At 46.2% G+C, this 27,242-nt stretch overlaps 1 protein-coding gene across 1 annotated transcript in view; it reads right to left on the bottom strand.

Moving 5' to 3' along the window:
- Positions 1-24,135, bottom strand: part of VANGL1 (VANGL planar cell polarity protein 1) — a 46,250-nt gene extending 22,115 nt beyond the window's left edge. The window contains exons 1-4 of the mRNA XM_062005213.1: positions 24,051-24,135; positions 15,596-15,887; positions 13,749-13,875; positions 10,288-10,895 (exon numbers count right to left, since the gene is read on the bottom strand). Of these exons, the coding sequence (XP_061861197.1) occupies positions 10,288-10,895; positions 13,749-13,875; positions 15,596-15,678 (818 nt within the window). The 5' untranslated portion in view covers positions 15,679-15,887; positions 24,051-24,135. The remainder of the gene's footprint in view (positions 1-10,287; positions 10,896-13,748; positions 13,876-15,595; positions 15,888-24,050) is intronic.
- Between the last annotated feature and the right edge of the window lie 3,107 nt (positions 24,136-27,242).

The following is a 27,242-nucleotide window of genomic DNA, read 5'->3' as shown; positions in this document are numbered from 1 at the left end:
GTGAGATGGCTTTGCCAGGCACCTGCAGGCATTGCACCCAGCTGCCAGCAGCCCAAGCAGGCCCCACTTGTCTGCACCCAACCCAACACTGACTGTGACCAATTTGAGAGAGTCAGGGACACTCCTGAAGTTGATCTTACCGTTACCACCTCCACGGCTGAGAAGACTATTGATACCAACAAGCCCTGTGCAGGGAGACCTGCATGGTTCAAGATAACAATTTAAGAGATTTCAGTCTCACAGGTGGAGTGATAACTCTACACCAAACACATAGCAATAAGCTGCCATCCATGTGGTACATTGTGTTCAGCTCTACACCTTAAAGGACATGGTCTAGACTTTTGCAGCATGATACCTGTTACTCATGCTTGGGCCAGAGATGGTCCCTTTTTAGACCTGCTAGGTAGGACAGGAAAAGGAAAGATGTTAGGCTCTCCTTTCCCCAAGCTCCGCAGAGGGGCACACTTTTGCTGAGAGAACCAAGCACCATCAAGGACTGTTCCTGCTTTGCAGAAAGACTGCAGCAATAAATCCTCGTGCGGGCATCAGCAGGACCACTTTCAATGAAACCATCACCACCATGAGAGAATGCTGTCCTAACTTTTTCCTTCTGCTCCACCAACCTTTCTTCTGCCACCACCAGCCTTTGTGACCCTTAACCACCAGAAGGACAGTAAAAAAAGAACTGTAGAAATTGAGCTGAGCTTAATAATCCAGGAAGAAAGATGCACAAGTGAACTACGATATATAGATAATACAGAGACATAAGTTACCAGTTCCACCATTCAAATTCCTGTGAAACTAAACAAGGTTTCTTTGGGAGGAGTGAGGAAGGACCAGATAGTTTACAGAATTTGTTTTTTTCCAGCAGCATTAGTTTAAGAAGTGATGCACAACTATGATCAAACATTTATGCAACTGAGGAGTGCACCAAGTATTTCTGAGGGAGGCTTAACTTGCATTAAAAGTTCCTACATGCTTGAGGTTATATTTAGGATTTAAGGAATTTCAAACAAGTCAGGAGAGACAGGGCAACACGAAGGTGTTCTGAACACAGGAGCTGGGAGTAAGACCAAAACTTTACCCTGCATGCAAAAGTTAAACACTACTAGTACAGGTAGTAGAAACACCTAGTCAGGCATCTTAAGGGATGTAATAGCAGACTCTTCCCAGCCCTGTGCTACAGGGCACCCATCAGCCTCCACCTTATGCTTGTGCCCCATTCAAATGCCTAGCAACCTTGCAGCAGCTAGCAATATATGGTACTCTGGATTACCACTTCCAGTCCCTGGGAACAGCGTAATCCACGACATCCATACATTTCCTCTTCCCAGTATGTATGCCTCTGATTAGTCTGAGCTTCAAAAGAGAAAAAAAGAAAAAGCAAAAAAGAAAAAAAAGCAGGAACTGGCAGGTATGGCAAGAAGTTTGAGAGTCTGCATTTTCAATTTAAAGACCAGCCGTGCATCAAATGAGGCCAAAGCCTTTAGACAAGAAATTCTTCAAGTTACATTAATAGTAACGAAGTAACTAAGGGTGTGAAGTTTTTTGTTTGAGATTTTTTTGTGGGAGAGCTGGTTGGGTTTAAGTGAAAGCTAAGACATGCAACTTTAATTCCAAGGAAACACAAAGGAAGCGTTCAAAGCTTCTACTGTCGGAAAAAAAACTTCAGTGCTGTAGTAAGACTTCACATTTAGATGCTGCTGCCATGAAACATCAGTATTCAGCTCTTGTTCCGACAGCAGCCTGGTAGGATGCTCTCTCAGAAAAAAGGACCACCTCTTATTGACCCTCAGCAGGGGAAGGGATTAACGTGGCCAGACTTTGAATGAAGTTTGCCATCTGAGTCAATACAGCAGATTTAACTTCTAGAATTTCTCTCGCAACACCTCAGAGCCTTATTTCCCTGCAAGCCTACATGGGCAGGCCTGAAGAGGCAGCATCAATCCTACCTGTCAGCAGACCCTTGCACACAGATGAGTATCAGCTCAGACTACACCCAGCTCTCTCTGTTACAGCATCTCTCCACCACAGGGCACATCCCAACCAGTTCCACTCCAGCAAGCTTTGTACAACCTCATTTTATAGCCAGCCCCCAGCAACTCTACAGACAATGCTAGGGTTGCAGTGATACGGTCTTCAGTGCTGAGCATCAAAAATCCAGCCCCAACAATGATGCACATGATCCTCTGATAGGACTTCAGGAGCACAAAGTGGAGTCATAAGCCCCCAAAATGCAGCTAAGGTCCTCTGCTGCTGTGCCGGGAGCCTGTTTTGCTCTCAGCTGGGTAACAGCTCTCCCCCAGCTGTCAGTTGAGGTCCTCACTTGACCTAAATTGCACAAGGGGAATTTAAGCACAGAGGTTCATTTAAGGGGAGCAGGGGCCGGAGGTGGAGTCAAGTTATAAGTGAAAATACTGCCCTCAGTTTTGTGGCCAAAAAAAACCCCCAAACATTTACTACCACCCAGTTCTCTTTTAACTGTTCCTTATTCCCTCAGGGTAGCATCAGGAATTAGCTTCCAGTTTTCTTGGACATTACTCAGTTGTGCTGTGAATTTACAGTTCTTATACACTTTTTTTTCACTTTTAAGAAAACTTGAGACTCCTCCTTTGCCCCAAAGGGCACACAGCTCACTCATTAGCAGAATATTTGTATTTCATCATTCACCACAAGAAATAGATGTCAAAGGTTGAGGGGGTGGATATTTTTTTCTTCCCCAGTATTTGAAGATAAAAGTATCCTCATGGCCACAAAATTTGTTCAGCCGCTTAGAGAGACCGTCTGTCTCTGTGGGTGGTACACACAGGGGCTTTGGAGGGCACTGACAGCAAGGGAACAGAAATTACATGACAAACCCCTAAATATAGGGTGGGCTGGAGTGCAGGCTGTTCTTTTACTTCTCAGTAGTGTTGGTTTTGAAAGACAAACCAATGAGGGAAATCCTCGCAGATGAAACCAATGGCATTTCCTCCACACCATCTCTTTCAGAAAGATGAAGCCTGGCAGCTCCAGTCAGGGAGCAAGTAATACCATGTACTAGCCAGGGGGATTAATAATTGACAGCAGGCCCTTCACTTACAAGTAGGCTTGTAAACTTTTAAAGTATTAAGTATTTGAAAAATGTGGGACCGCTCCAGGGTATAACGATCACCCTGCACCACTCGCCATTGCTGCCTGGCGCATCTGCAGGAGCACAGTACGACTGGTATTGTAGCGCTCTGGTACACACAGCTTCACGCTCCTGGACCTGGTGAAAGGGAGAGAATAGGTGGTGTGTGCACAAGGAGTGCTGGAGGTGATCAAAGATCAACATCAAGCAAGGGAGGAGAGAGGAGTAGAAAGATGACCACAGACACTTCAGTTCCCAGAGCTCTGTCATCTTTATCAAAACAAAGAGCAACTCTGTGTGTAAAGCTATATATAAAAATCTCCTGAAAAGTGTGTTCAGAAAGGCAAGAGGGGAGGAAAAAATGCTGCTTTCAGAAAAGCAGAGCCCTCCCAGGCTTTGGAGTCAGGCTTTACCACATCACAAACTCTCAGATTAGTCAGATACTGACAGCCTATCCTAAACTCTCCTCTCTAATGAGAAGCACCTGGAACTCCTGGAGTCTGCTGTTCACTACTGTCACAAACAAACATCCTCTTAATGAGGTGTTGCTCTGACCCAAGCAAGAAGCCCTAACTGAACTTTGCTGACAACATGCCTCAAGCACCTCCAAACAGACCCCTCATAAAACAGAATGAGGCCCCATCCCCATAACTCATCTGGAGCATCAAAGGACTCTTCTCCCTACTCGGCAAGGAACAGCACACATTTTTTTTTTCAGATGCTACTGGAAAATTCCCTTCTGTGATTCCACACGTACCCTCACCGCAAGAGCAATCAGATGAACAGTTCTCTGTGACACCATCCTCCTGGAGGCAAGGCAGCAGACACAGGCAGGAGGGGGAAAGGTATGGCTGGTGACTAAGAATGCAGTTGGAAGTCTTTTCCCCTTATGTCATTATTAATTGAGCCCCAAGTCACACCTTCCTACCCCATGGCTGCTCCACGGCACAAGGTGTTTGAAGGGTGCTAGTGCTCAACTGCCCATGCCACAGGACGGTGGATGAAATTCTGCAAGCTCAGGGACTTGAGCATGGAGAAGCTGCCCAGTTGCCCAGAGGATGAGTTGCAAAAATGTGGTTGTAAACAGGCAGTTATGTGAAGTGCTGCTGGAGAGACATTGGCTTGGAGGTCACAAGTCTGACACCTTGCAGTTAGTGCTAAAGATGCTGCTCTGGAGCAGATCACTCCATTTCTTCAGGAGCTTCACACTTGCAGATGCAATTAACACCCATTTAGTCAGGTATCCCAGAACTTCTTGGCAAGAGAGACTATGCAAGGCTAGTGCTCACGCATGCTGAGTTTGGGGGTGGGGGATACTCACATAAATGCTTATCAGAATGCCTTGTAGGGATTTCAGGAGAGAGAAAATGCATTTAGGAACAAGGCTAATTTCACACACGCTGCTGGCTGGTGAAAAAGCTGCTCTGCGAAGTCACTAACTAGTCTATTGAACATGCTGTTTGAGGAAGCTCCTGTAAATCAAGGCAGCAGGATGTTTTGCTACAGAACAAGGTAAAAACTCATCATCTCAATCTCTTTCATGACCATGGAACATGATGAGGATTGAAGAAACTTCAAGGAGAAAGAGAGATCAGTGTAATTCCTCTAGTGCCTGTGAATGTACACCAAGCAAACTGCACACAGCTTAGAAGGAAGAACAGAAGCCCAGAGTGCTTCCACAGCAGGATTCAGCTGGGCAGGCACAGCATTGAAGTAATGTGCACCAAAGCTTGTTCTGTAATTCTGACTGCCCAACTGGAAAGACAAATAGCCCACAGGCTTATGGGATCAGTCCCCATTGCAATTAGACACACACATTATGAAGCTCCTCCACGAGAAAACAGCAAGATTTCAGCAGCTCTTGCCTCAGGCAAAAGATCCAGCTTCCTAAGCCCATAGTTAAATTGATACATTTCACCATAGCAGAAACAGAAATGAAGGTGCCTATATGCCATGGAAGCTTTCCTTTTGAGCGGTAGGGAGATTTTTAGGACAGTATAATCTCAAGAAAAGCGTTGATGAATCCAGGCAAGAGAGCTCTGTACAGTTCAAATGTTGAGCAGGTGTCCTTCATTAGAAAAAAATTCGCCCTTGGTAAGGGGAGGCATATTTGAACACCTCCTCATTGCTGCAAGATCAGATGTGCTAGGCTCAGAAACGCAGGTTGGCCCAAGAAGAAGGTTATTACTTCTCCTTAGCCCTCTAAGCACTCCCTCACTAGGGAACAATACTTTGGTGGCACCAAGGAACACAGACAAGACAGTGTTCATCAGGTTAGATCAGTAAACACTGACAGCCTAGAGAGCAGTTTTATAAGCCACAGATTCACTAGATAAGAGACTGCCAACCCAAAGCAGCTTGGTCAAAACTGGCATCAGCTTCCACCATGCAATTCGGTTTCAGCTCGACCTTGTATTAAAGGTAACCGCTCACACACCACCTAAGAAACAGCTACCCTGCTGCTCCAGTTCAAGCTGGGAGACTGGCTGAATATTTTCCCCTTCCACAAAACACATATTCACCTGGTTTTGTGAGCACATGCAAGCCACAGGATTTCTCAACAAGATATTGATAGTTTCTGCAGTGAAAATACAGGCTCTCCAGAAACAGGTACCTGTTCTGAGGAAGCAGCTGCTCCTTTCCTAGATTTTTAAACCACAGTTCAGCAAACATCCATCTTTATCCAACATGGGTACAGGTAATAGTCTAATGGACTTCTTCCACACAGAGCTGTTATTGCTGACTACTAAGCATCTCTTGATTAGATAAACAGATCTACAAATTGTCTATAAAAACATACCCCGATTCCAAAGGCGTACTGAAGCCTGCCCACTAGCTTCCCAGCCAGATGGTTCATAAAGGCAAGCCCATGCCAGGGAGGACAGAAAAGCAGACTGAAGCGTTCAGTACTTTATACAGCCCAACACATGACAAACTATTGTAGCCCTACTCCCCTTATCCCTACTGCAAGGATAAGCAAAAGAGAGGAGAAAGACCCAGTCTCAGACATTTGTAACCTCAAAAAACCAAGACTATGCTGGAGCCCAACACTCAGTCTATGTGGAAAATCAGTAATTACCACACCTGTTTGAAGACATTCATTTGCTTGAGCTGTCTAGACTAGTAAAGTTCTAGGGTGGGAAAAAAGTATTCACTGGTGAGGAAGGAAACATGTTTAGCACCCTATCTACAGTAAAGGAGGGTTTTCTCCAGCAAGATCCTTTCTACATAGTATTCTAAGCCATAAGAAGGTACTGAACTACAGATGACAGGTGCCATCAGTGTCCTTATCTGAAAGTACAAATCAAAACTTCAACTGCAGATCCAAGCCTCAAAAAGCTCACAAAACTATCACACTTTCCACTGAATAGTTATCTACTGTCACTCTCCCCTATCTTTGAAAGCAACAACAAAAGGAAACAAAAGTCTCACCAGCATTCTCAACCTCTCACATTTTCCCAGGCTTGACCTTTCTTGCATCCACTCTATCCCCTGCTCTTTACCCACACATACCACCAATAGAGCATTTCCCCTGCATGGCAACCCTCCCTACAAGGACCAGCTGAGCAGTCAGTGAGCTGAGACTTGGCACCACAAACATTGGGACTCCAATTTAATTTTTTTACCTCCCCTCCAAGCTCCTGAATCGATGCCAAAGGGAACACTAATTTTGGCAGTCAAATCTCCCAGAAGAAAAGTTATAGCCAAAGTACTGGGGGTGGGACCAAGCCAGCCTATTAATAGGTCAACTAATATGAATTTGGGGAACTAGTCCCAAATATGCTTACCCTCCTGGACCTAGGGCCCTCAGGGGTGGAGTGGAATATCTAACTCAGCACTTTCAGCTTCTTTACTGTGTTCGGAGGCAGGAAGGGTGGAAAGGCCTGTCTGTATCATGCCTAGCAACAACGTGGTTTTCCAGGAGTGTCTGAGCTATTGTTGTCTTTCCCCTCAGAAATGTTGTTTTCCTCATACTTATATAGCAGTAGAATTTGAAAGCTTCCACTTTGGACTAAAAAGGTTAATATCAACAATTTTCTTGTGGAAAATCCAGAGGTACTAGAAGAACAAGATGCCTCAAGAGCCTTCCCACCACCACTTTGACTCCACAGACAGCCAGGGAGCAAGACTTTTAAGATATCTGAGAGCACAAAGAAGACAAAAGGCTGGACTGAGGCAGCAAGGCTTTGACTTCAGGAGACAGTCAGATTGCTATACCCGTTAAAGCTTGCTTCCTCCTTCCAGATGGCAGCCCACAACCTAGGACTCCTGTAAAAGTGCTGGAGTGAGGCAAGCGTGCATGGTAGCAAATGGAGAGTGCAGAGGAAGCAACAAGTAGTATAGGTATACTCCATCAGAACTACAACCACCCTCTCCAGCACACCCACAAGGCTGCTTCTCCAGTCTTCCTGAATAATTCAAACTGTCCTTTCATGTCTCTGCATTTTCCGATTAACAGATCTCCCATGCCTCAGCCTGAGAGACAACCAGAGGCTGAAGACAGCCCCTTGTGACTTTGATATTTCATTGACAAGCATGTCAAGACCTTCATGGAAACTTAGCACAGTTATGGTGCAAAGATGTCCAAAAGTTCCCAAGTTCGCCACATTTCAGTAAATATCTCACAATCCAAAGCCTTTAGAAGTTGAAGGAGATAACAACTACATTCACCCCTTACAGTATGGCTCACAGTCTGTATCAAGACCAGCAGCTCTTAATATTTATGTGCAACTAACTTTCCCTGTTGCTTGCAAGCAAGAGGGAGAGGAAATGAACCCTTAGTTGGAAGACACTTGGCCACTAATCAAATCTATACAACTCTACCTTTACATTAGTAAAGACAGAAAGTCTCACAGGCTTCAAAACATGTGTCAATACATGTTACATTCATCCGTCAGAAACTGAATAAAAAGCAAGTCTAGTTTACCACTATTGCACAAGACTGACAAGATTCTCCTGCAATACAAGACACTGAAGTATCTACATACTCCATGGTTTGGATTCAATATGCCAAACAAAATTGCAATCAGCTTGACAACAAATGAGAAGTTACTAATTTTCATACATCTCTGATTTCACTCGAGCTTTTACAACTCTTTGTTGCCCTTGCAACACCCAAGGCATTTCAAAACCTTGCTGAAAAAAGAGAATTGGAGAGAACACTGTTTCTAACATGTGCTACTAAATATTTAGGCCTTGATTCTCAAGCAAATTCTTTGCCTCCGATGGCAGGGTTACTTACATCGTTAAAGCCAGGCACGTAGACTTTGGCAGGCATAGGATCTTAATTCCTCTGAACACAAACCCAGAGTCTAGCACCAAGCAACCAGGAAATTCTCTCAAACCAAATCTGCACACTATTGTGTACATAGGTAAATATATACACATGTACTGAACTTTCTGTGCAGAAGTCACTTACGGGAGGACTGCCCTGGCACATCAAGGCACAAAGCTGGGGCACGGGGGAGTTCTTTGATAGTCACCTCTCCATCTCTCTAATCTTAAAGACTGCACCAGATCTGTCATGTACCACAGAGGAATTTTGAAGTTTAAAAGAAAAAAAAAGGTTTCACAAGAGAACCAGCAGAGAGAAGTTCATTTTTAAAAACCCTGATGGTGACCTTTCACTAAGTCGATAGGAGCACGTCCATTACAGAAGAGGGGCTCTCCTTAACATTTTACATCGAAGAAAAATACAGCAGAGTCCAGACCTAGTTCACTCAAAAGGCCTTGAGTTCTTCCATTAAGCCAGAAACGACATCCAGGCATCAACTCCCAAGACCTGAGCTTCAATCACTAAATCAGCTTCAAAGCAATTCCATTGCTAAGCTAATGGCTGCAGGAGACTGTTTCTACATCCACTTAAACCAGCAGACACTAATCTCTCCATCTGCAAGAGATACACATGCCATAGGGGTCTGGACAGGATAAGTAGAACAGATGTTTAAGTGCACATACAGTCAGGGGAATCATCTTCAGAGTTCAGCTGCTAGCTTCACAAGGCACAGGAACTAAGAGATTATTCTAGAGAGCTTCACAGGATGTTGGAACTAAGGAGATTGAGACACCTGTCCTTTCTGGTACATTTGCTGAGGAAAGCATTAACCTCAGCAGGAAGGTGGAAGCAGGCATGCGTGTGTTATACCTACAGATACTGCCCAGCTCCCAAACACTCACAGGTACGTCTGACCCAGCAAATCCATCCATATGCACGACAGAAACAGTGTCATGCTTCAAAACGAAACTGTTGCCAGAAGAGCACCTACAGGTGCCCTGGTACTCATTAAAAATATTATTCCTAAATTCCTGAACTGCTGGGAGATCCTGGCTGCATCAAGGCAGTTGCTTCTGCAGAGCTAAACACCACTTCTCTCAAGTCACCACAAACCTGCAGAAAACTGCTGACCTTAGAAACAAGGGTGTCCAGTCACTGGAAGGAGCACTGAGATCCCACAGGGTAGATATCTGGCTTCAAGGCAGCCCCAACCTATCACAGCAATGGGCTTTAGAGCACAAGCACCACAACACAAGCATTTCAACCGTCCGCAAAAGATGCACACAGGATCCGCACACAGGATCCAAACTACAGTGTTCAATCTGACCTGAGGGATGTTTATTCCTGTTCCTTATACAACTCTTGGCTGCACAGGGCGATGAAGATGAAATGAGCATTTTCATCAGCATGTTGAGTTGATGAATGCTTTCTCACACAGGGCCACTTTCTTCTTTCTCCAACCCTCGCTACAAGGACTGGACAGCTGTCAGGAGGCTCCGAAGAGTGATGCTCTGCATGCTCTGAAGGGTTGCTCTCAATCTGGCATCTGGCCTGTACAGCCAAAGAGCACAAGCTACACAAGGAGGCCTCTCCCCTTTCTTACAGTAAGAAGATAAGGCAAAAAGCCCAGAGAAGCATCTTAAAAGATCTCACCAGGCTTAGTTCAATAACCACCCCAAAGCTCCAAAGTGCCATCAGCTCTTTTCATTTACAGGAGTGCATGGGACTCCTTTGAAGCAGGGACAATCTCTCCCAGATGGGAAGACAGGTTCAGTTTGCCAACTTCAGAAAGACTCTAGAACTCCACTGTGGGGAGATTCTGAAACCTGTGGTGTTACATATACAAAAGCAGTTGATGCTTTGCGCTACAATGATAGAATTTTAAAGGACTTGTACCTACCTCAAGTGCCCCAAGCTGTAGTATCTTGCCTCTCCATCTGTTGACCGAACTACCTTGACAGTGAACGTGGGCTGCAGCTGCCGTAGCTCCAGCAGCACAATGGCCAGGTAGTGAATGAAGAGCAGAGCGTCTACCAGAGACACCGCATACTGCACTACTCCTTGGTAGTTGGTGTCCTTTGTGTCCAAGATGCGAACACCATAGAAGAGCCAGTAGGAAAACAAACACAGGAATATGAGGACCAACAGAAGGGCCCGAAACACAAACACTCTTGGTATATCTGCCTTGGGCTGGCGGAAAAACAGAGCCCAGGTCCCAATCAGAAGAATGAGGAGTTTAAATGCCACAGAGATGAACAGTCCCTCACAGACAGTACCACACGGCTCCAGATCATCCCGCCACAGGATCTGGGGTAACAGAATGAAGGCGATGGGGGTAAGGAAGACAAGGAGTCCGAGAACAGCTGCCACTGTTAAGCCCAGGTAACGTTTGCAGTCCAACCCAACGCTGTCCTCCAAATCCTTACTGATCCGAGCAATGTCCTCCTGGGAAATACTGTGCTCAGAGGTGCCTGTGATTGCTGTCGTGGTCTCACCCCAGTTGTCATCCTGAGGAGGAAGAGGTAAAGAAGAATAGCATTCAGACAATCATATTATTCCTTCCTTGTCTTCTATTTTTCTTGTCTACAAAGAGATTGCTACAGTAGGCTTAAATCCCAGAGAAGAATAACAGTAAAAGCTACATCTTCAACTTACTGAATAATCAACCCTGAAAACTAGCAAAGGTTTGGAAACAACAGCAACTTGTCTAAACCAGTGACTCTAAACAGTAGGTGTTAAAAACCTGTAACTGTAGAACAGGTCGCTCAGCCTGCTGTGCGACTCACTGCACCCCAGAGGTTCCTCTTCCAGCACACTTAACAAGTAATATCACATAACTCTTGGAAACTGCGGTAATCGTCAGTTCCCATGTGCAGGGCAAGGACTAGCACTCTTCCAGCCCACAAATTCTGTGGTGCAAGTACACCACAGAAGCACCTGGAAGGGAAATTTTCATTTCAGTGTTTCAAGCCAGTTGTTGTCATTACACAATCAAAAACATGTTCACACATTGGTTTTCCATCTGTAACAGAAACAGCCACAATTCCAGCAAGTTCCTCCACTTTGTTTTCTTTTCTTCTCCTCTACAGTAGCACCACCCCCCGTAGCTGACATTCTAATAAAAGTTTAGTCAAATCAACAAACCACAGGTGGTCACAGAGGATATTTTCAGGTGTGGGGCTTGAAGTTTAGAGGATCCTAGACTACCAAGTAGCTCCAGTATTAAGAGGCCAAGATGACTTCAGAAGCCACTCAGCCACAAAGCAGCTTATCCGTAATACAGTCAGTATACAGTCAAGCTTCAGATTACACTACGTACTCTCAAAGTCCAACTTCCTCCACAGCTAATACCAGAGGACTTCTGCATGCTAGTTCTTCCATCCCATGATGTCTCCAATCGCTCCTTCCTGGTGCTGGCACAGCCAAAGAGTTACACTGACATGTATGGATTTGACTCACAGCTGCTGCTGGAGTGACTCATGCACATGAAGACTCCTGGTGCTTCCCACAAACACACACCAAACAATGGCAGCACATATGCTTTTTTTATTGCTTGGCACACCTTTGTCACTGCAATGCTCATTCAGAAGCATAAGTTTTGCTCTTCCTCCTACCCTCCTGATTGTATCTTCCTGCAGCCTGTGTCATGAATAAGATTTACACCTTCCCCCAGACTTGGAGGTATACATGCTAAGGAAAGCACTTTGTTTTAATGAAACAGGTATCATTTAAAAACTTTATTCGCCTCTAATTCATAAAGAAGTGCATAAAGAAGTGTCTAAGTCTTCAAGAATCTTTTGAAAAGGACTAGACAGGCAGCAGGAGTACTTTGAACAACTCCAGGGATTTAACTTCTCATGCACTGCAAGACATGAATACCTCCAATGCCTAAAGCAGTAGGGTTTCGAGACAAATCAACCACAGTCAGCATCTTGAAGCAATACGAGGGTTTTTTGAGTCACTTCACAACAAACAGAGGCCCCAGAAGAGATATCTGCATTGTAGTATGTCCTGAAAAGCAGCATAATCCAATCCCATTTTCCTCTTTGCCAGTGTCTCCAGTAAAGCAACTTAAGTATTTCAACTATTTTATGTTTATGTATGAAATAACTCTGCATAGTCTCCTTCATTTGATGAGCTGAGAAACCGTGCAGAAGAGAGAAGGGACAGAAACACCACAGCAGCTTAAGACTACAGCCCAGAAGACAAGTCTACCTAGTCTCAGTCTACCTCTTGTAACAGCTCTTCCCACTTTAAGTGGCACAAGCAAAAAAAAAAAAAAAAAAAAAATTGCAGTTACATGGAATTAGGAGACTCAAATCTCTAGTGGTACAAAGTTGTTGGACACAACCCTGGGCACCCTGGTCCCTAGGCAAAAGTTGTGCTCATGTATCGACCTATTTTGATTTGGCTTTAACTCACATTGAAGAGATCTGCATGAAAAAAAAAGGGCTTTAGAATTCACCAGTACTCTTGGATTTCTTAGAAGAAATAGCTGGGACTCATGAGAACAAGCACCTGATTACAAAATACAAAATACCAGCACATGAAGTGAGCTCATTTGTAGCTACGAGAATACTACTACAGGTACCACCATACAGTTTAGCTGGAAATTGGACATCAATTTTTAACCTAACTTTTTTAAAGGGCAGAGGTGGAGCTCCACAGACCAGGATTAACATACAAATCCAGCCCAGGAGACACTGAAACATCCTGCATTCTATGCCTTGCAGCATCAGCCATTCTTTGAAAAAGAATATGTACCTTCACATATTGCTAGAGAGCATACCTTCACAACTGCTAGAGAGCAGAGTACTGGATCCATCCTAGGCGCTATCTAAATCCAGCAGTATTCCATTCCTTATTTAACCCAGTGTTGATGTACTAGCCTTCACAGAGTTCACTCTCTTTCCCAGCTATTTTGCAGTAGGTTTTGCATTTCTTGTCTCCTTGCTCTACTGGGATTTTGGTCCTGATCTGCTTCACACCATTACCTAGAGCAAGTCCTGCTTAAAACCCAAAAGTGCACACGGAAGTTAAAGGGTTGACCTGAACATTGCATGGTAAAATGATAGAAACTGATGTTTGTATCAAGTTTAGCAGATAACATTCTGGAGACAGAGGCAAATGACCGTCCTAGGAGCAGTCACACCAGCAGTTAATGCTGTCAAAAGTAATGCTCTCAGAGCAGAGGTAAAACTGATTGAGACCCTGGCTTTATGAATGAGTGAAGGGCACCCATAAGCTGTGATTCTTTACTAACGGCACTCAAGCAACGCTTTTTCCCTACTCACGTGCTGGTAAGTCATATGCTCTGTTGCAGAAACCATACTCGACCATTTGTTTTCACTCCCCGCTTACCTGGCCATCCTCTGCCCGAGAGGCATCGTTCCCAAGCAGCGGCTCTGCAGGAGGCGTCTGGATAGTGACAGACTTCTCAGAGCGACTGCCATCTTTGCTGCGTGGAGATTTGTGCCTGTCTCGACTCCTTTTCCAAACAGAGCAAGAGAACAACATTATCAGACAGTTTCCACAGCAGACCTTGGACTCTGCTACACCTCTACCTGCAGTAGGTGCCCCTAAGCATTAGGTCATAGTCATGCTTGTGCATCTCTTGATCAATATAGACTCAATCTGTCACAAAACAAGTTGTGGAAGACCTTGCCCAGAGCAGCCTACAGCCTGAGGGCTGGCACGGTCTACCTTTGCAATGATCGGAGAGGAGAGCAAACAGGACAGGGACACTTCCCCACCACCTCATCGCCTCTTAAAACAGCTTTCTGCTTGAAAGGGATGTTTGGATTCTCCAAACAACTGGCAACTCCAGTTGGAATTAACAGCTATCTACCTGCGACAAAGTATCTCATGGTGTACAGTTAACACTAGGAGCTAACCAAGACAGCTTCAGTTCCTGCCACAGAGTCTTAGCAACGAGAACCTTAACATTGTAGGGCAGTTGGCGAAGTTTATTTCTGTTGGTTAATAACCCCCAGCTAATCTCTTACAAAGAGAGCAAGAACATCAAGGGTACCAGGCTATTACTTACTTTCAGACTACCCTTGGCTTATGACCAAGAGACTCCACGGCTTCTCATTTGAGAATGTCTTAACATGAGTTAAACCCTATCAATCTGTCACCAATATATTCCTCCTTCTTCCTACCTGGAGAGAAAAGCAGCAGAGATTCCCACTGTGCTCACGGACTGCTTAAGGCGCAGGAGCATCCAGTGTCCAAGCTCAGCTCTCTCCATTGCATCTCTCTTGGAACTACCAAAGCCCAAAGGTTTTATGTGACAAGGTTTTTTTTCCTGATCAGAGTAAGAGGCTCTAGGATTTATATGTTCTTTTGGGAACTTCGAAGGCTTCTTTCCACATGGCATTCTAAGCTTCAAAGGGCAATCCATATTGGGGATGTGAGTTGTTAAAGAAGCAAACAAGATGTTTTGCTAAATAACCGGACTGCAAGCAGTGAGATTTAATTTTGGAAAATAATTATTTTTCCCACCACGCTGGATAATCGCTTCTGAAATGCAAAGTTATTTTGGATCAGTTCAGTTCTAAGTTGCAAAGACTAAGCGGCACATGTTTTGCATGCAAAACTAATGATGATGCAGGGAAAAAAAAAAGATAACGTTTCCAAGTAATCAGAAGTTTCAGAGTAAGATGATTTTTGAGGCTGATGAAGTACCACCACAGAGAGGACTTGCTATTCAAGCTCTGAAAAGCCTGATTTCTAATCCAATCAATGCTGATAATGGAGTTGTTTCAGCCTCAAGTACCACTTAAATTCTACTAAAAAACTCCCAACAAGGTAGGCAGGAGGAGATAGGAAACCTTGTTATTATGCAATAAAGAAAGGACACCAGAAAAGAAAACAACTGGCAATTACCAGTTTAGTAAGCCTGACATATCTTCTTCCCAGAGACTTTACTCATCCCTCACACTTTTAAGAGCAGAGTAAAGTGTTCTTTTCCTTCTGCTGGTGCTACCTCAGTCTCTCCAGCCATACACGACCCCAGCATATATCCAACAGGTTGAATATCATTAAATGAACAGCATTATTGCTTCCAGTCTCCTCATGAGGACTCTCCACGTGTACCTCCTCCAGAGCTGTGACCTCACAGATTTCATCGTAGCTTACAGGTTTTTTTTCCATGGGATATGTCCTAGCTGAGAGCAGTCAGTAATTAAAAACTAACATTTCCTTACCCTTGTCTGTGGGCTTTTTTGGAGTGACCTGAGTAGTGGGAGTATCCTGAATATGTTGATTCTGTATCCATTGCAGCAGACATTGGGTCTGCACAGAAGGGGCACGGATTTTGCTTAGAAGGTGAGTTCCTGGTGCTCCTGAGGGGGAGTCCGTGGTAAAAGTGCTTTCCTGGGTACTCTTTGTTTCCCAGTCATCAGTGAGGTCTGGTCCTCAGACAGCAAGTGAACTTCACTTACAAGGAATCTGATCAGATGGGAGGAGAAGGAAGGCGCTCGGCTCCTCACAATCGACCTAAGAAAAGAGAAACAGGCATCGAAGTTCACTCTAAGCAAAGCCAGACATCATTCCTACTGCAGTAATTCCACATCACAGTGTGCCACGTGTCACACTGTGTGCTCAAGCCACAAGCTTGTCCTGGACGGCATCTCCCTTTCCAGCCTAGTGAAATACATGCATTTGTAGATAATGGATCTCTGACTTGTAAAGTCTAACCCATTAATCTAAAAATCTTGGAGACACAGTGTAAGTCATTTGGAAAAGGCAGTGACTTGGAGAAGGCTCAGCAGCCTAGACAGAAATTCACCCCTAGAAAAAAAGTACCAGGCTTGACTTTCTACATCTCCATCTCTTCACTCATGTAACACACAGTGCAAATATCCCCAAATTCAGAATGGCAGCATTGTAGCCTATAGATGGGGGGAGGGGGAGGGTGACTTTCCTAGAAGAAATGCAGGAGAGGATCAGACCACCATGTCTGAACCTGCTGTGTTTTCACAACTGCGAGGTGTGCCCATTTTTACAGCATTAGTTACCTGACAATCAATGGCACCATAAGCACCTCCCTTTCTCTATAACCTTTGCCTTTACAAGCTAATTTGGGCCTTGAAGAACTGAGTTTTAATAAGAATCGCCTCTATATATACACACATACTAATAACACTGGGGAGAGTTGATTAGAGATCACATCTAGATTATATGGGCCAACACTTCTAACAACATACTTCCATTCTGAACAGAAGCTTAAGTCCAACCTATAAAGGGCAGAAGAGGGTCACGTTTTTTGGAACAGGCGCGGAGTGACAATCAGAACAATTCCCAGCAGTGACTTGTTCAAAATCCCTGAACCCTGTGGGGATGAAGGGTAGAGACCATCCCACTTTCCAAACCCACATCCTGTGTTAGGTGAGAAGAGAAAGGGGAAGGAAGGCAGTTAGTCACCAGCTTGGGGAAACGCATGCAAATGGTGAAGAGGTGCAGACGGAGGAGCTGCAGCTATGGATGAAGATACCTTGGCACAGCCCAGCGTTTGGCACAGAGGAGCATTCTCACATGCCTCCTGCCCAGAGAACTGCTGTCTCCAGTCAGCACAGGACTACAACCATGCCGTACTTTCAGATGAAGCAACAGGCTGCTTTAAAATTGGACCCCTCCATTATTTTCTGCTCACAGCAGTTTTCAAAGCTGTTAGCAATAAAAGAGTCAACCACTGCTTTCAGCCCTCTCCTTCTCCAGACACAGAGGGATAACAGAAATCAGGCTTCATACTTGGCCAACTATTCTTTCCAGTCCTAAGATTCCTCCTACTAACACCTCCAGAAAAAGTTCGTAACCAAGCAGAGAGCTCTGCCACACACAAGCCGTGCCAAGGAACGAAGCCTCCTCCCCACGGGGTTCCTTGGCTGGCAATACAATCTGCAACAGAGTAAAGAAACATTGCCACTGCATCAGGAGCTGAAGGTATTTCCACAACACTTGGGTTTGTCAGGGTACTTGGAAAGGAAAAAGCTGGACTTTTTTTGTACAAGAAATCCCAAGCTCCAAGAGCATACTGTGCCTTAAAGGCAGCAGAGAAGGAAGGATGAATAAGGATGGGAACATAAGACCTGTTTTTGGGAGGAGAGGAATAAGGAGAGATTTAAACACAGCAAAAAGTAAAGCCAAGGCACAGCACAGTTTGGAAAATGGCATCATTACTGTAACAGGAATAAAAATCCCCCAGTCCAAGATGCATGATGTTAACACTTATTAACTCCCTAGATGTGCACACAGCCTGCAGCTTATGGCTCCAGCAATAGGCTGGAGCTCATTAAAGATGATTTTTACCTCTGTCCTGCTAGGCAACCACAGAAAAATCCTTCCTCTTTGTCTGTTCTTCTCCACTAAATGGGGGAGAAGCCGTCACCTCACTGCCTTCAGGAAGCTCTATGATACCAACAGAGGAGCTTGCTGCACAGGACCTTGCAATCAAACATTGGCATTACAAACCAGAAATACTCTCAGCTGTACAAAAAGGTGTTAACAAGTATTACAGGCTTAAATAGCTGACTCTCTGTGATGCTAAGGGAGTCCCTTTGAGAATAAGCACTATCTTCACAAACACAGAAGTAGGACAAGCAAGGAGAGCTGATGGAATGTATCAGTAAGGGTTACACATTTTCCTAGGCTTCTAGGAAAGCATCAAATCCCATCTTTTTCCCCTAATCACGTGAAGTAATTTTCCCCTGACTCCAAGACAGAAGAAGTAGAGCTGAGGAGGAATGGGAACAGAGGTCTTCTTTGGACCTCTCTCACCCCCAGCAGTACAGGGTCACACTTCTTTGGAGACACTGGAGAACATTTCAGTAGGCAGAAGCTGCTGTGGAAATGCACAGGCTGCCTAGACAGGAACCAGGAACAAGCAGTGCCCATTCGACTGTGGATGAAGCAAAGCAGTGCCAGGCGCCAGGCAGAGAAAGCAAACTCATGAGAAGACCAAAGCAGGAACGTCGGGGCAGGCTGAATCATGCCAACTTTCATTTTCTGTATAAACAAGAGCAACGGTTTTGACACTGCTCTGGGAAAAGTCAACAAGGTGGCCCCCCAAAAAACCGCTAAATCTCCTGGATTGTTGTCAAAAGCAGTATGATGAACTTGGGGACTCTGCACTGCCTCCTTGTCCCTTCTGCAGGACACACCAGTGGCTGAATAGATCTCCCTGACCCAGCAGTTGCAGGGCTGCTGGGAATAAAACGCATCTGTCCAACTTCTGCTGCAAAAAGCAGACCATTGGCTTTATCTGGTGCCCAGCCATGGCTGATCATGAACAAGGGTTCCTAGATTTCAACCAGGGTTCCTAGATTTGGTCAACAACGGATAGCCTGGGCTGTTAGCTAGACACCACTCCCAGTCTGAGCATTATCAGATGAAGAAATCAAGGAGGGAGGAGCACAGTCCAAACACATACTCCTCATAGCCAAACCAAGCAGGTTACCTACCTCCTGGTCTACTTTGCAGCAAAAAGGGGAACAGCCTTACCCCCTGAAAAGCTTCTGGAACTCCTGGGGGAGAGTAGTGAGGGGACCAAAAGACAACTAACATGCTAAACTACATCTCCGTGTTGGAGATCTTGCAGTGGCACAGACAGAAGTCAACCCTGGATTAGCCAGTACATACAATAGTGTTCACCACTAGAGCCTGAGCAAAGCTAGAGAAGTTGTATTTGTATCCTTCATAGTACATCCATATCCAGACTAAGCACAGCCTTTAAACACCTCTGCTACTAAATCACTATTAATGATGATTCTTACCCTACTCCTCTGGGCAAGAACAACTGTGCTGCATAAAGAAGCAGCCTTATCATTTGGGGCCTCATCCCTCCACGAAAGTGTGAATTGAGAGCCCAGTTTAGTCAACTGAAACAGCTTCACAAAAGATCATTCCACCTCGTGGGATTACACTGAAGTCATGGCCTGTTTGCAGAGCTTTTAGCTTCTAGTGAAAGAAAGCTCCTTCGGCCCGAGGGTACAGCTGCACTGTGTTTTGGCCTTGGCAAGAAAGCCAGTGTAAGTAGCTTCCACCTCCACATCACGGTTCACCACTCTTGGTTGTGTCAACGCAATTGTCTGCGAGCAAACAGCACCGCTGGAAAACAAACCAAACCAAACCCCTTTTCTCCCCCTCGCCATGTTTTTGTCTTGGATCCTTTCTGTGACCTAGTTCACAGCACAGTCCCAAACAGCAAAACCAATACCTGGCTAAACAGCATCACACACCGATAGCTAGAGGGGAGATGGGAATGCCTCCTCCCCTCCAGCCACCACCACATTGTGTAAATGCACACTCAGCACTTGGCTCCCAATAGGGCCAGCACTCTCACTTTGCCTTTCCCTAACTCACTGATGACAGAAGGATGTCAAGCACTAGATGGAAAACAACGCTAAGGATGCCCGCAGGAACATTTTGGGACCTTATTCTAGCAAGAAGGATGCTGCATCCTGTATGACAGTGGAGAAATGTAGTTACTCCCTGAATACCACAGAGATCACTGTAACTACAGTTTCCACGCTGCTACACAACTCATCGTAACTCTGTCTTTTCATACTCTCATAAATCTCCAAAAAGAGTTCTTTTGAATTGCTATTTTCCACGTCGGGAGCCCAGTCCTATTTCCAATGAAGTTTGCTTTGTGATGGCCTTCAAGGGAGCACAGTTTGGCTCCCAGCCCAAAAGAAATTTAAAAGAGCAAGTTACATCTTTAAATCAAAGAGGACAAACGCACACAAGAGAGCTCTTTTACATCCCATGCCTTCCCAATGGTTTTCCCCTGTGAAGCTGAGGCAAATAACTCCAATGAAGTACAGCTTTGAAACCCTTGTCTGTATAGTTTCAGTCTTACTCCACTTAAACTTGCAATCAATTAGTTGATTTACCAGTCAGTTCATGAAGTTACATACGTTTGGAAGTGCCATCTGGAGCACAAGCAGCCACAAGTGTCCGTGAGGATATGCGCACACTCGGCTCCGTACGCTATCAGCCTCGCTTGTTAAACGGCACCAGCTGTCTGTAGGGTAATGGATGCCCACGAGCTAGCGTGCTTTTTTTCCCCCCCTTCATTTAGTGAAACAAACATCATTACAAATTAAACACGCAAAACCCCAAGAGCTAAGCTTTGGGATAGCGTTAGGGTTCAATAGTAAAAAATAATTAAAAGCTGGCTAAGCAGTGAGGAAGCCTTCCAGCTCTGGCATTAGCACGGCTGCACGGTACAGCTACAGCATATTCCTATTATTTACTTCAGAAAAACGACAAGTTATGTAACTTGCTATGTTCAACTGCATGTTTAGTAAGACCTATGAGCAATGCCACTGGAACCTTTTCCTTTTGAATTTCCTGAGTGGGCCCCAATCCAGCGATTCGATCTGTAAGCACAGAAGTTCACCCTTGCTGATCTAGATGCAGAGCTTGGGCTTTCAGTTTTGACACCCAACAACCTTTGCAAAACAGAGTTTTTCCAAAAGCTTTCTATTTCTTTTTGCACATCATTAAATGAGGTTAACTCTGGCTTTTAAAACATATGTATATAACCCAGGGTTTTTATTCTGCAGCAGTGGCTCTTGATTTCCAAGACCACCATCCTAAAAAAAACCACTTAGTAGTCAAGAAATTCAAAGCCTCTAGCAACAGGCCCTCTCTTCTTTTGCTTCTCAGAGGCTTCTTAGAAAGATTTCGCAGACATCCCCTCCCCCCCAGGGAATTTCTAGCCCCTAGGCTGAAAGCCATCAGTCCATGACATGGATATTTCAAAAAGAAAAGTCACTTGGTTTATTGAAGCACTCCATTTGCACATTTAATCAGAACACGCAGCACCACCACCACCACCACCAGTCTGAAAACATAGTGAGACTGTTTCAACTGACAACAGAAATAAATGCCCAGCCAAAACCACCAGCCAAGCAAGTGGTGTTGCTAAGCAGTAAGCCCCAGTCTCTCACCTCCCTGTTATGTAGCTTGAAATTGGGAAGTGCTCTGCGTTGGATCCATTGGTGAAGCACTTTCGCAAAGGACATCCTTTTGTCTGCTCCACGACCCACATCTGCACCGTACAAGTTTTAGAAGTACAACCAGGGTTCAAATCTAACGTGCAAAATTGCACCTCATCTGCTGTCCTGTCATGACTGGTGAAAGCTTGTGCTTTCCTTCTCAAAGGTCTCTCCTGTCTTACTAGACTCTCAAGTGCCCCTCTTGACCCCAGAGCTATGCAACACCATAGTTCCAAATGTCAGTATGGAACAGTTTTCCATATTGACATGTAAAGTCTTACTGAAACAGACGGGAAAGGTTTTTGCAAGATCCTTCAGACTCTTGACTATTTAAGCAGGCAGTAACTGTACCTTATTTTCAAAGTTTACTTTTAGCCGTAGTATTTAGACAGCATTAAAGGTTATAAACCACACAAGATTTCTCTACTTAAAGTGCACTCCCTTCTCTATGATACTGCAGGTGTTCCTGCATTTTCCAATTTGAATTTAAAATGAAAAAGAAGTCTACAGACACTGATCAAATCCCCAGTACACAACACAGTTGGAGAGCCTCTTTCTACCTCCCTCGTCCTGCTCAACTCTGTACAAAGCCACCGTGATTCTGACCTTTCAAGGAGAAAGGGCAAGGGTATCCACCCCTGAGGAAATAATCACTGGCTTTTTTTTAATTTGACCTAAATTTGGTGATTCTGAAGTAAAGGCTAATGAGAAATTAAAAGAAATCATAAGATAGCTTTCCCAAAGGTCCATTTTCTCCTTTTGCCAAATTTCCCAGTGAGGGTACCAGATACAATGAAACATGGCATTGCTTCCCATCAGAAGAACTGGACATCACAGTTCTCCACTGAGGTCTGTCTCTCAGGTCCCTAACACAGCCCAACAGGACCTACAACAGCAGAGCCACGTGTTTGATACCATTCTTCACTTTGGTTGACAGACAGGGTGGAAGGAAAGCAGACCACCACAACACAACACGCAGTTTTGCTAGGACAACTGCAGACATTCTGACAGCGTTCTCCTAGTACAGTATACTGGTGTCTCAGTGACAGTAAACCCTCCCTAGGTGCACATATTGATAGCAGCGACAAAGAACACTGCCACTACAAACCAAAACCAAAAAGGCCAGCCAGCAGTCACAGGCCAGTTAGATACTTGCCTGGGTGGTTCTGACACAGGCTGGGATCTTTCCAAAATTCCAGCTCGTATGGAGCGTTCTTAATGGAAGCTTTCTGTAAGACCCTGTTCATAATCTATCTTTCGTAATTAACAAATGAAATGATCATAGAGCCAACACAATTGTGTCCAGCTATACAGCCAAACCCCAGCAGAAGAAAAGAGTCAAGTATGGCCAAAACAAAGCTCTTCAAAGATGGCAATACGCTCTTCTCCTCAAAGTCAGGACGCCCCAGTGACAGGCTCAGGGGCAATGATATCACAGAACACATTCCGCAACATCCTAATTTGCTCATCCAAACACTGAAACTTTCTTAGCTCTTTAAGGCTGCAAAGATCTTGTAGCAAACTGAAGGCCCAAAAAAACTCTGCTGCTTCAAACGATCCCAGAATTGCAAAGTCGACCTCACCAGACCAAAACCCTGCCGTCCTTTCACATTTATCCTTTCACAGGCCCTGCAAGCCAAAGAGCCCTTGGCATAAGAGAGTTAGTTTACAACCTTGGCAGTCTTCTAAGTAAGACAGCAAGGTTGCTTCACGGCGGCCCTCCAAAGCGTGCCCTGGCTGAAACCGAACCGCTACGGCAGGAGCTTTGCCCTCTGTTGGGCGCTCCCAGAAGCGCTCAGGTAACGCGTCCCAGGCCAGCGCTGCCCAGGCGCGGCACGACGCTCTCCATCCGTCCCTCTGTCCGTGCCTGGAGCAGATGGATGCTTCTCCGGCCATGTGAGCCGCAGCTTCCCCACGCCCTAACTTGCGGAATGGAAACAACCGTTCAGTCCTGCGAGCCCACGGGTTCGGGCGTCGCTTCAGCCACTAAACCAGCTTCTAAGCAGCATGATCGTGTCCTCCCTCCCTTCTCCGGACAGTGACCCCCGTGCTGCCCCGCGGGACGAGTAGAGGCATAAAGCAGCTTGTCTTAGACGGCCTGGGTTTACAAGCCATTAGCAGAGCCATCACATCAGCGTGAATTCACTTGTGCCGGAACACTAACAGCACGCGAGTTCCTTCAAAGGCAAGGCTAGGCGGAGAAACTGCTGCCCACCGTGTGGGGCTGCACCTACGGCCCTAGCTCCTCGTTTCACGGTTTTACCCCGGGAAGTTGATCTCTCCCCTGTCCCCGGCACCAGAGCCACGACCACCGTCTCAGCAGCCTCACCGCAGGCGAAGGCAGCACGGGCTGCCCAGGGGAGCCCCGGCCGGCGGCAGGGAGGGAGGGAGGGAGGCCCGGCGGCCGCCCCCGCCCAGTCCCGGGAAGCAGGCGCAAGGGGAGCGGGGATGCAGCGGGCTCCCCTCAGCAGCAGGCACCCCCCAGCAGCAGGCACTCCCGGAGCCCAGCCGGGCTCTCAGCGAGGGCTGGCGGGGGCGCGGGAGCCGAGGAGGCTGCTCCCGGCCGGGCACCCCGCGGCAGCGGGAGGGCACGAGGGGGGCAGCACTGCCCCCCCAGCCCGCACACACAGGCAGACAAACAGACGGATGGACTCACCTCCCTCCCGTAGGCGCCCCATGCCGCTCCCGGCACCAACCCGTCGCCGTGCCGTGCCCCGCCGCCTTCCCCCGGCGGCGGCCGCCGTCGCTGCAGCCGCCGCTTTCCGTTTCCTGTGCCCGGCACCGCCCCGCAGCCCCAGCCCTCCCCTGCCGCCGGCCGCCCCGCCGGAGCCCCCGCCTCCCGGGCCAGGCTTCCCTCACCGCGAAGCGGCCGCCTTCATCTCCACCGGCACCCAAGTCTCCTGCTCGCCAGCCTGCAGGAGCCGGCAGTCCGGCCACCGCTGCAGCTATATCCGGCAGGGACCTGCAACTGGACCCTCTAACTCACTGCTTCGAGGCCTCATGTCACCCTTCGCATCTCTCTCTGAAGCTCTGCCTACTTTGCACCTCTGGTTTTACACACACTCCCTGACATGTCCTGCCGCTGCTCCTCTCCCCGAGACCTACGCATCGTCCACCTCCTCAGCCCCACAGCCTATCCAAGGCTGAGCCCTTACAGCACTACAGTTGTCCACCCAGCCTTGCCCCTCACCTGTCACACTCCCATCCAGCAGAAAGACCGGTCCCTTTGAGCTCTCCCATCCAGAACAATCATGTTCATGGGTTTTCTTCAAGGCTAAATGCACTGTTAGGCACTGTACTGCCTCACTTTGGGCACTGCTTGGCCTGCAGCTTCAGTACATTTTGCCCCTGGTCACAAGAGGTCTGCAAGGACGAAGGACCTCCTGCCTCCCAAGGAGAGTGGCCTGGTTTGCTGAAGCTTCTGTCAGGTTGTCCAAAGCCTGCCCTGGGCACCAAATTCCTTACACTTCTTGCTCTGGGTAAGTGAGAAGGAAAACAGGCAGAGTTCCGTGTGCCATCACCTTTTCTGTATTCAAATGTTGCCTCCTTTATGTTTTACCTCTGTGTTGCCTTACCCTTTAAAAACATTTAGGTTTTGAGGCTGTACAATGAACCAGCAGCTGGGTTTTTAATGAAGAAAATCTAGACCTCCTGTCTGGCACTTTGAACTACTCAAGAAGAATCCAGTCTGCAAGAGGAACAAATGCAGAAGATGCTCCCATCAGATGGTTTCCGTGTTGCATAACGTGGCTGCTGTAGATTGCATCTTTATTTTTCCTCTCATCCCCTTTTTTCCAAAACAATGCCATGGGGTTTTTTTGTTGTGCTTGCCCCTTACTCAACAACCCTACAACACGCTAATGACTTTACAATATAAGGGTCAACCGGGAATTAGAGGAAACCTTCTCATAGCACTCTTGATTTGGTAGTTACATGCTCTCCTGTTTTGCATGGCATACATGCCTACCCAGCCCCAGGACCAACAGGAAGAGGCCAATATCAAGTGATAGGGTCCATCTTGTATTATGTATCAACACGTGTCTAAACTCCCCCAAGGCCCCAGTGCTCTGTTGCATTCCATTGCCTTGCCCTGGGAAGCATCTAACACCTCACTGCTAATGGCTCCTCATGGCTTGACTGTCGCAACAGGGCTTGTTCTCTCCCTGCTTGGAGCTCAGGGAAACATGATCAAAGCTACACTTTATGTAGGCCATGCACCTGGCACTGGAGAGAGGCCTGGAGCAAAGAGGACGAGGAAATGTGTTCAAGTTGCACCAGGGCAGGTTTAGACTGAACATTAGGAAGAACTTTTTCACAGATGGTGTTGTTAAGCACTGGAACGGGCTTCCTAGGAAGATGGTGGAGTCACCATCTCTGCAGATACTCAAAAGATGCATAGATGAGGTGCTGAGGCACACAGTTTAGTGGTGGGCTTGGCAGCACGAGGCTAGTGGTTGGACTTGATGATCTTAAAGGTTTTTTCTAACCGTTGTACCAGTGCTGCGTGGGGAAGGGGACAAGGGGACACACTGCCCTGCCTGAAAGGGGAAAAACAACATGGGGCCTTTTTCAAAGGTCTTTATCTGGACTTTGAAGAAGTCTTTGAAAGAAACTCTGTTCAGTCTGTATTTCTTCTCCTAACATGCTTCCCCAGAAGCTGCTCAAGATTTAGTGGACTTCTAAATATTAGTTTCGTGGTCCAGAGCAGCAGGACTTGTTGCAGTAAGATTCTTCCCTGCAGAAAGGAGACTACTAAGAGATCCAAGCTGTGGCTGCATGTGAACCTCAGAGAGGACCAGCACCCACGCCCTGTCCAGACCTGGCTGGTGTAAATATCTGTCTGACCCAGCAGCAAGGCCCACAACTAAGTCAAGATGTTACACAGAGTATCGGCAAAGGAGGAACACACCAGAGATACGCTCAAGGGCAGATGCTGAGACGTGGTTACCCTCTTACCTCTCGTCATCTGTTTAAACCACCAAGACATGAGGAAACTCTTCACATGAGTCAAGGTTCAGAAATTTGTGAAGTGCTGTGCTCCTGTACATTACTGCATAGGTGAGATCAGAGTTGTGGGTTTTGGTTTTTTTTAAGTACCCAGAGTGGATCTCACAGATCCACAGAAGAATCATTTAAATTGGAATGGACTTCTGGAGGTCTGGTTTCTCTGCTCAGACCAGGGTCAACTACAGCATGTTGCTCAGGGCTGTGCCAAGTTGGGTTTTTAAGCATCTTCAAAGACAGAGTCCACAACTTCCCTGGGCAAATTGTTCCAGTGTTTAACACCTGCACAGTATTTCTCAATTTAAATTGAATTTCATGTATTTCAATTTGAACCAGTTCCCTCGTTTCATGGGATACCAACAAGAAGAGTCTGGGTCCACTGTTTTACTTCCTTCCATCAGCTATTTACACATGTTGATGCACATCTACACACATTGACCCCACTCTCTTCTCAAGGCTAAATATCCCATCTCTCCTAGCCTCTCCTGGTATGTCAGATACTCCAACTACAGAATCATTTTAATGGATTTATGCCAGACTAGCTCCATGCTAAATGAAGATGGTCTCTAGTCCAGAGTGTGCTCTGTCTGCATGTAATACAAGACACCTTCACTGCTTAGCTCCCTTTGTTTCGATCTTTGCCCATTCCTGCCAGCACACTGGCCAGGAAATGCTTCAGGAAGGATCTGTAAGTGGTCAAGTACATGGATTGGCATGGCTTTATGGCATGCTGTAAGATGTACACAGACAGACAGACAGATGGATGAAGATGCCTGTTTCATGATGTGCCAAGGAGAAAAGGGATGTGATCTCAGATTCTTCATCCCTTTCTGCAGTGGGCATG

The sequence above is a fragment of the Colius striatus genome, chromosome 1, assembly GCF_028858725.1.
Source record: "Colius striatus isolate bColStr4 chromosome 1, bColStr4.1.hap1, whole genome shotgun sequence".
NCBI lineage: Eukaryota > Metazoa > Chordata > Aves > Coliiformes > Coliidae > Colius > Colius striatus.
The sequence above is the reverse complement of the archived record's forward strand: the minus strand, read 5'-3'. Positions and strand labels throughout refer to the sequence as shown.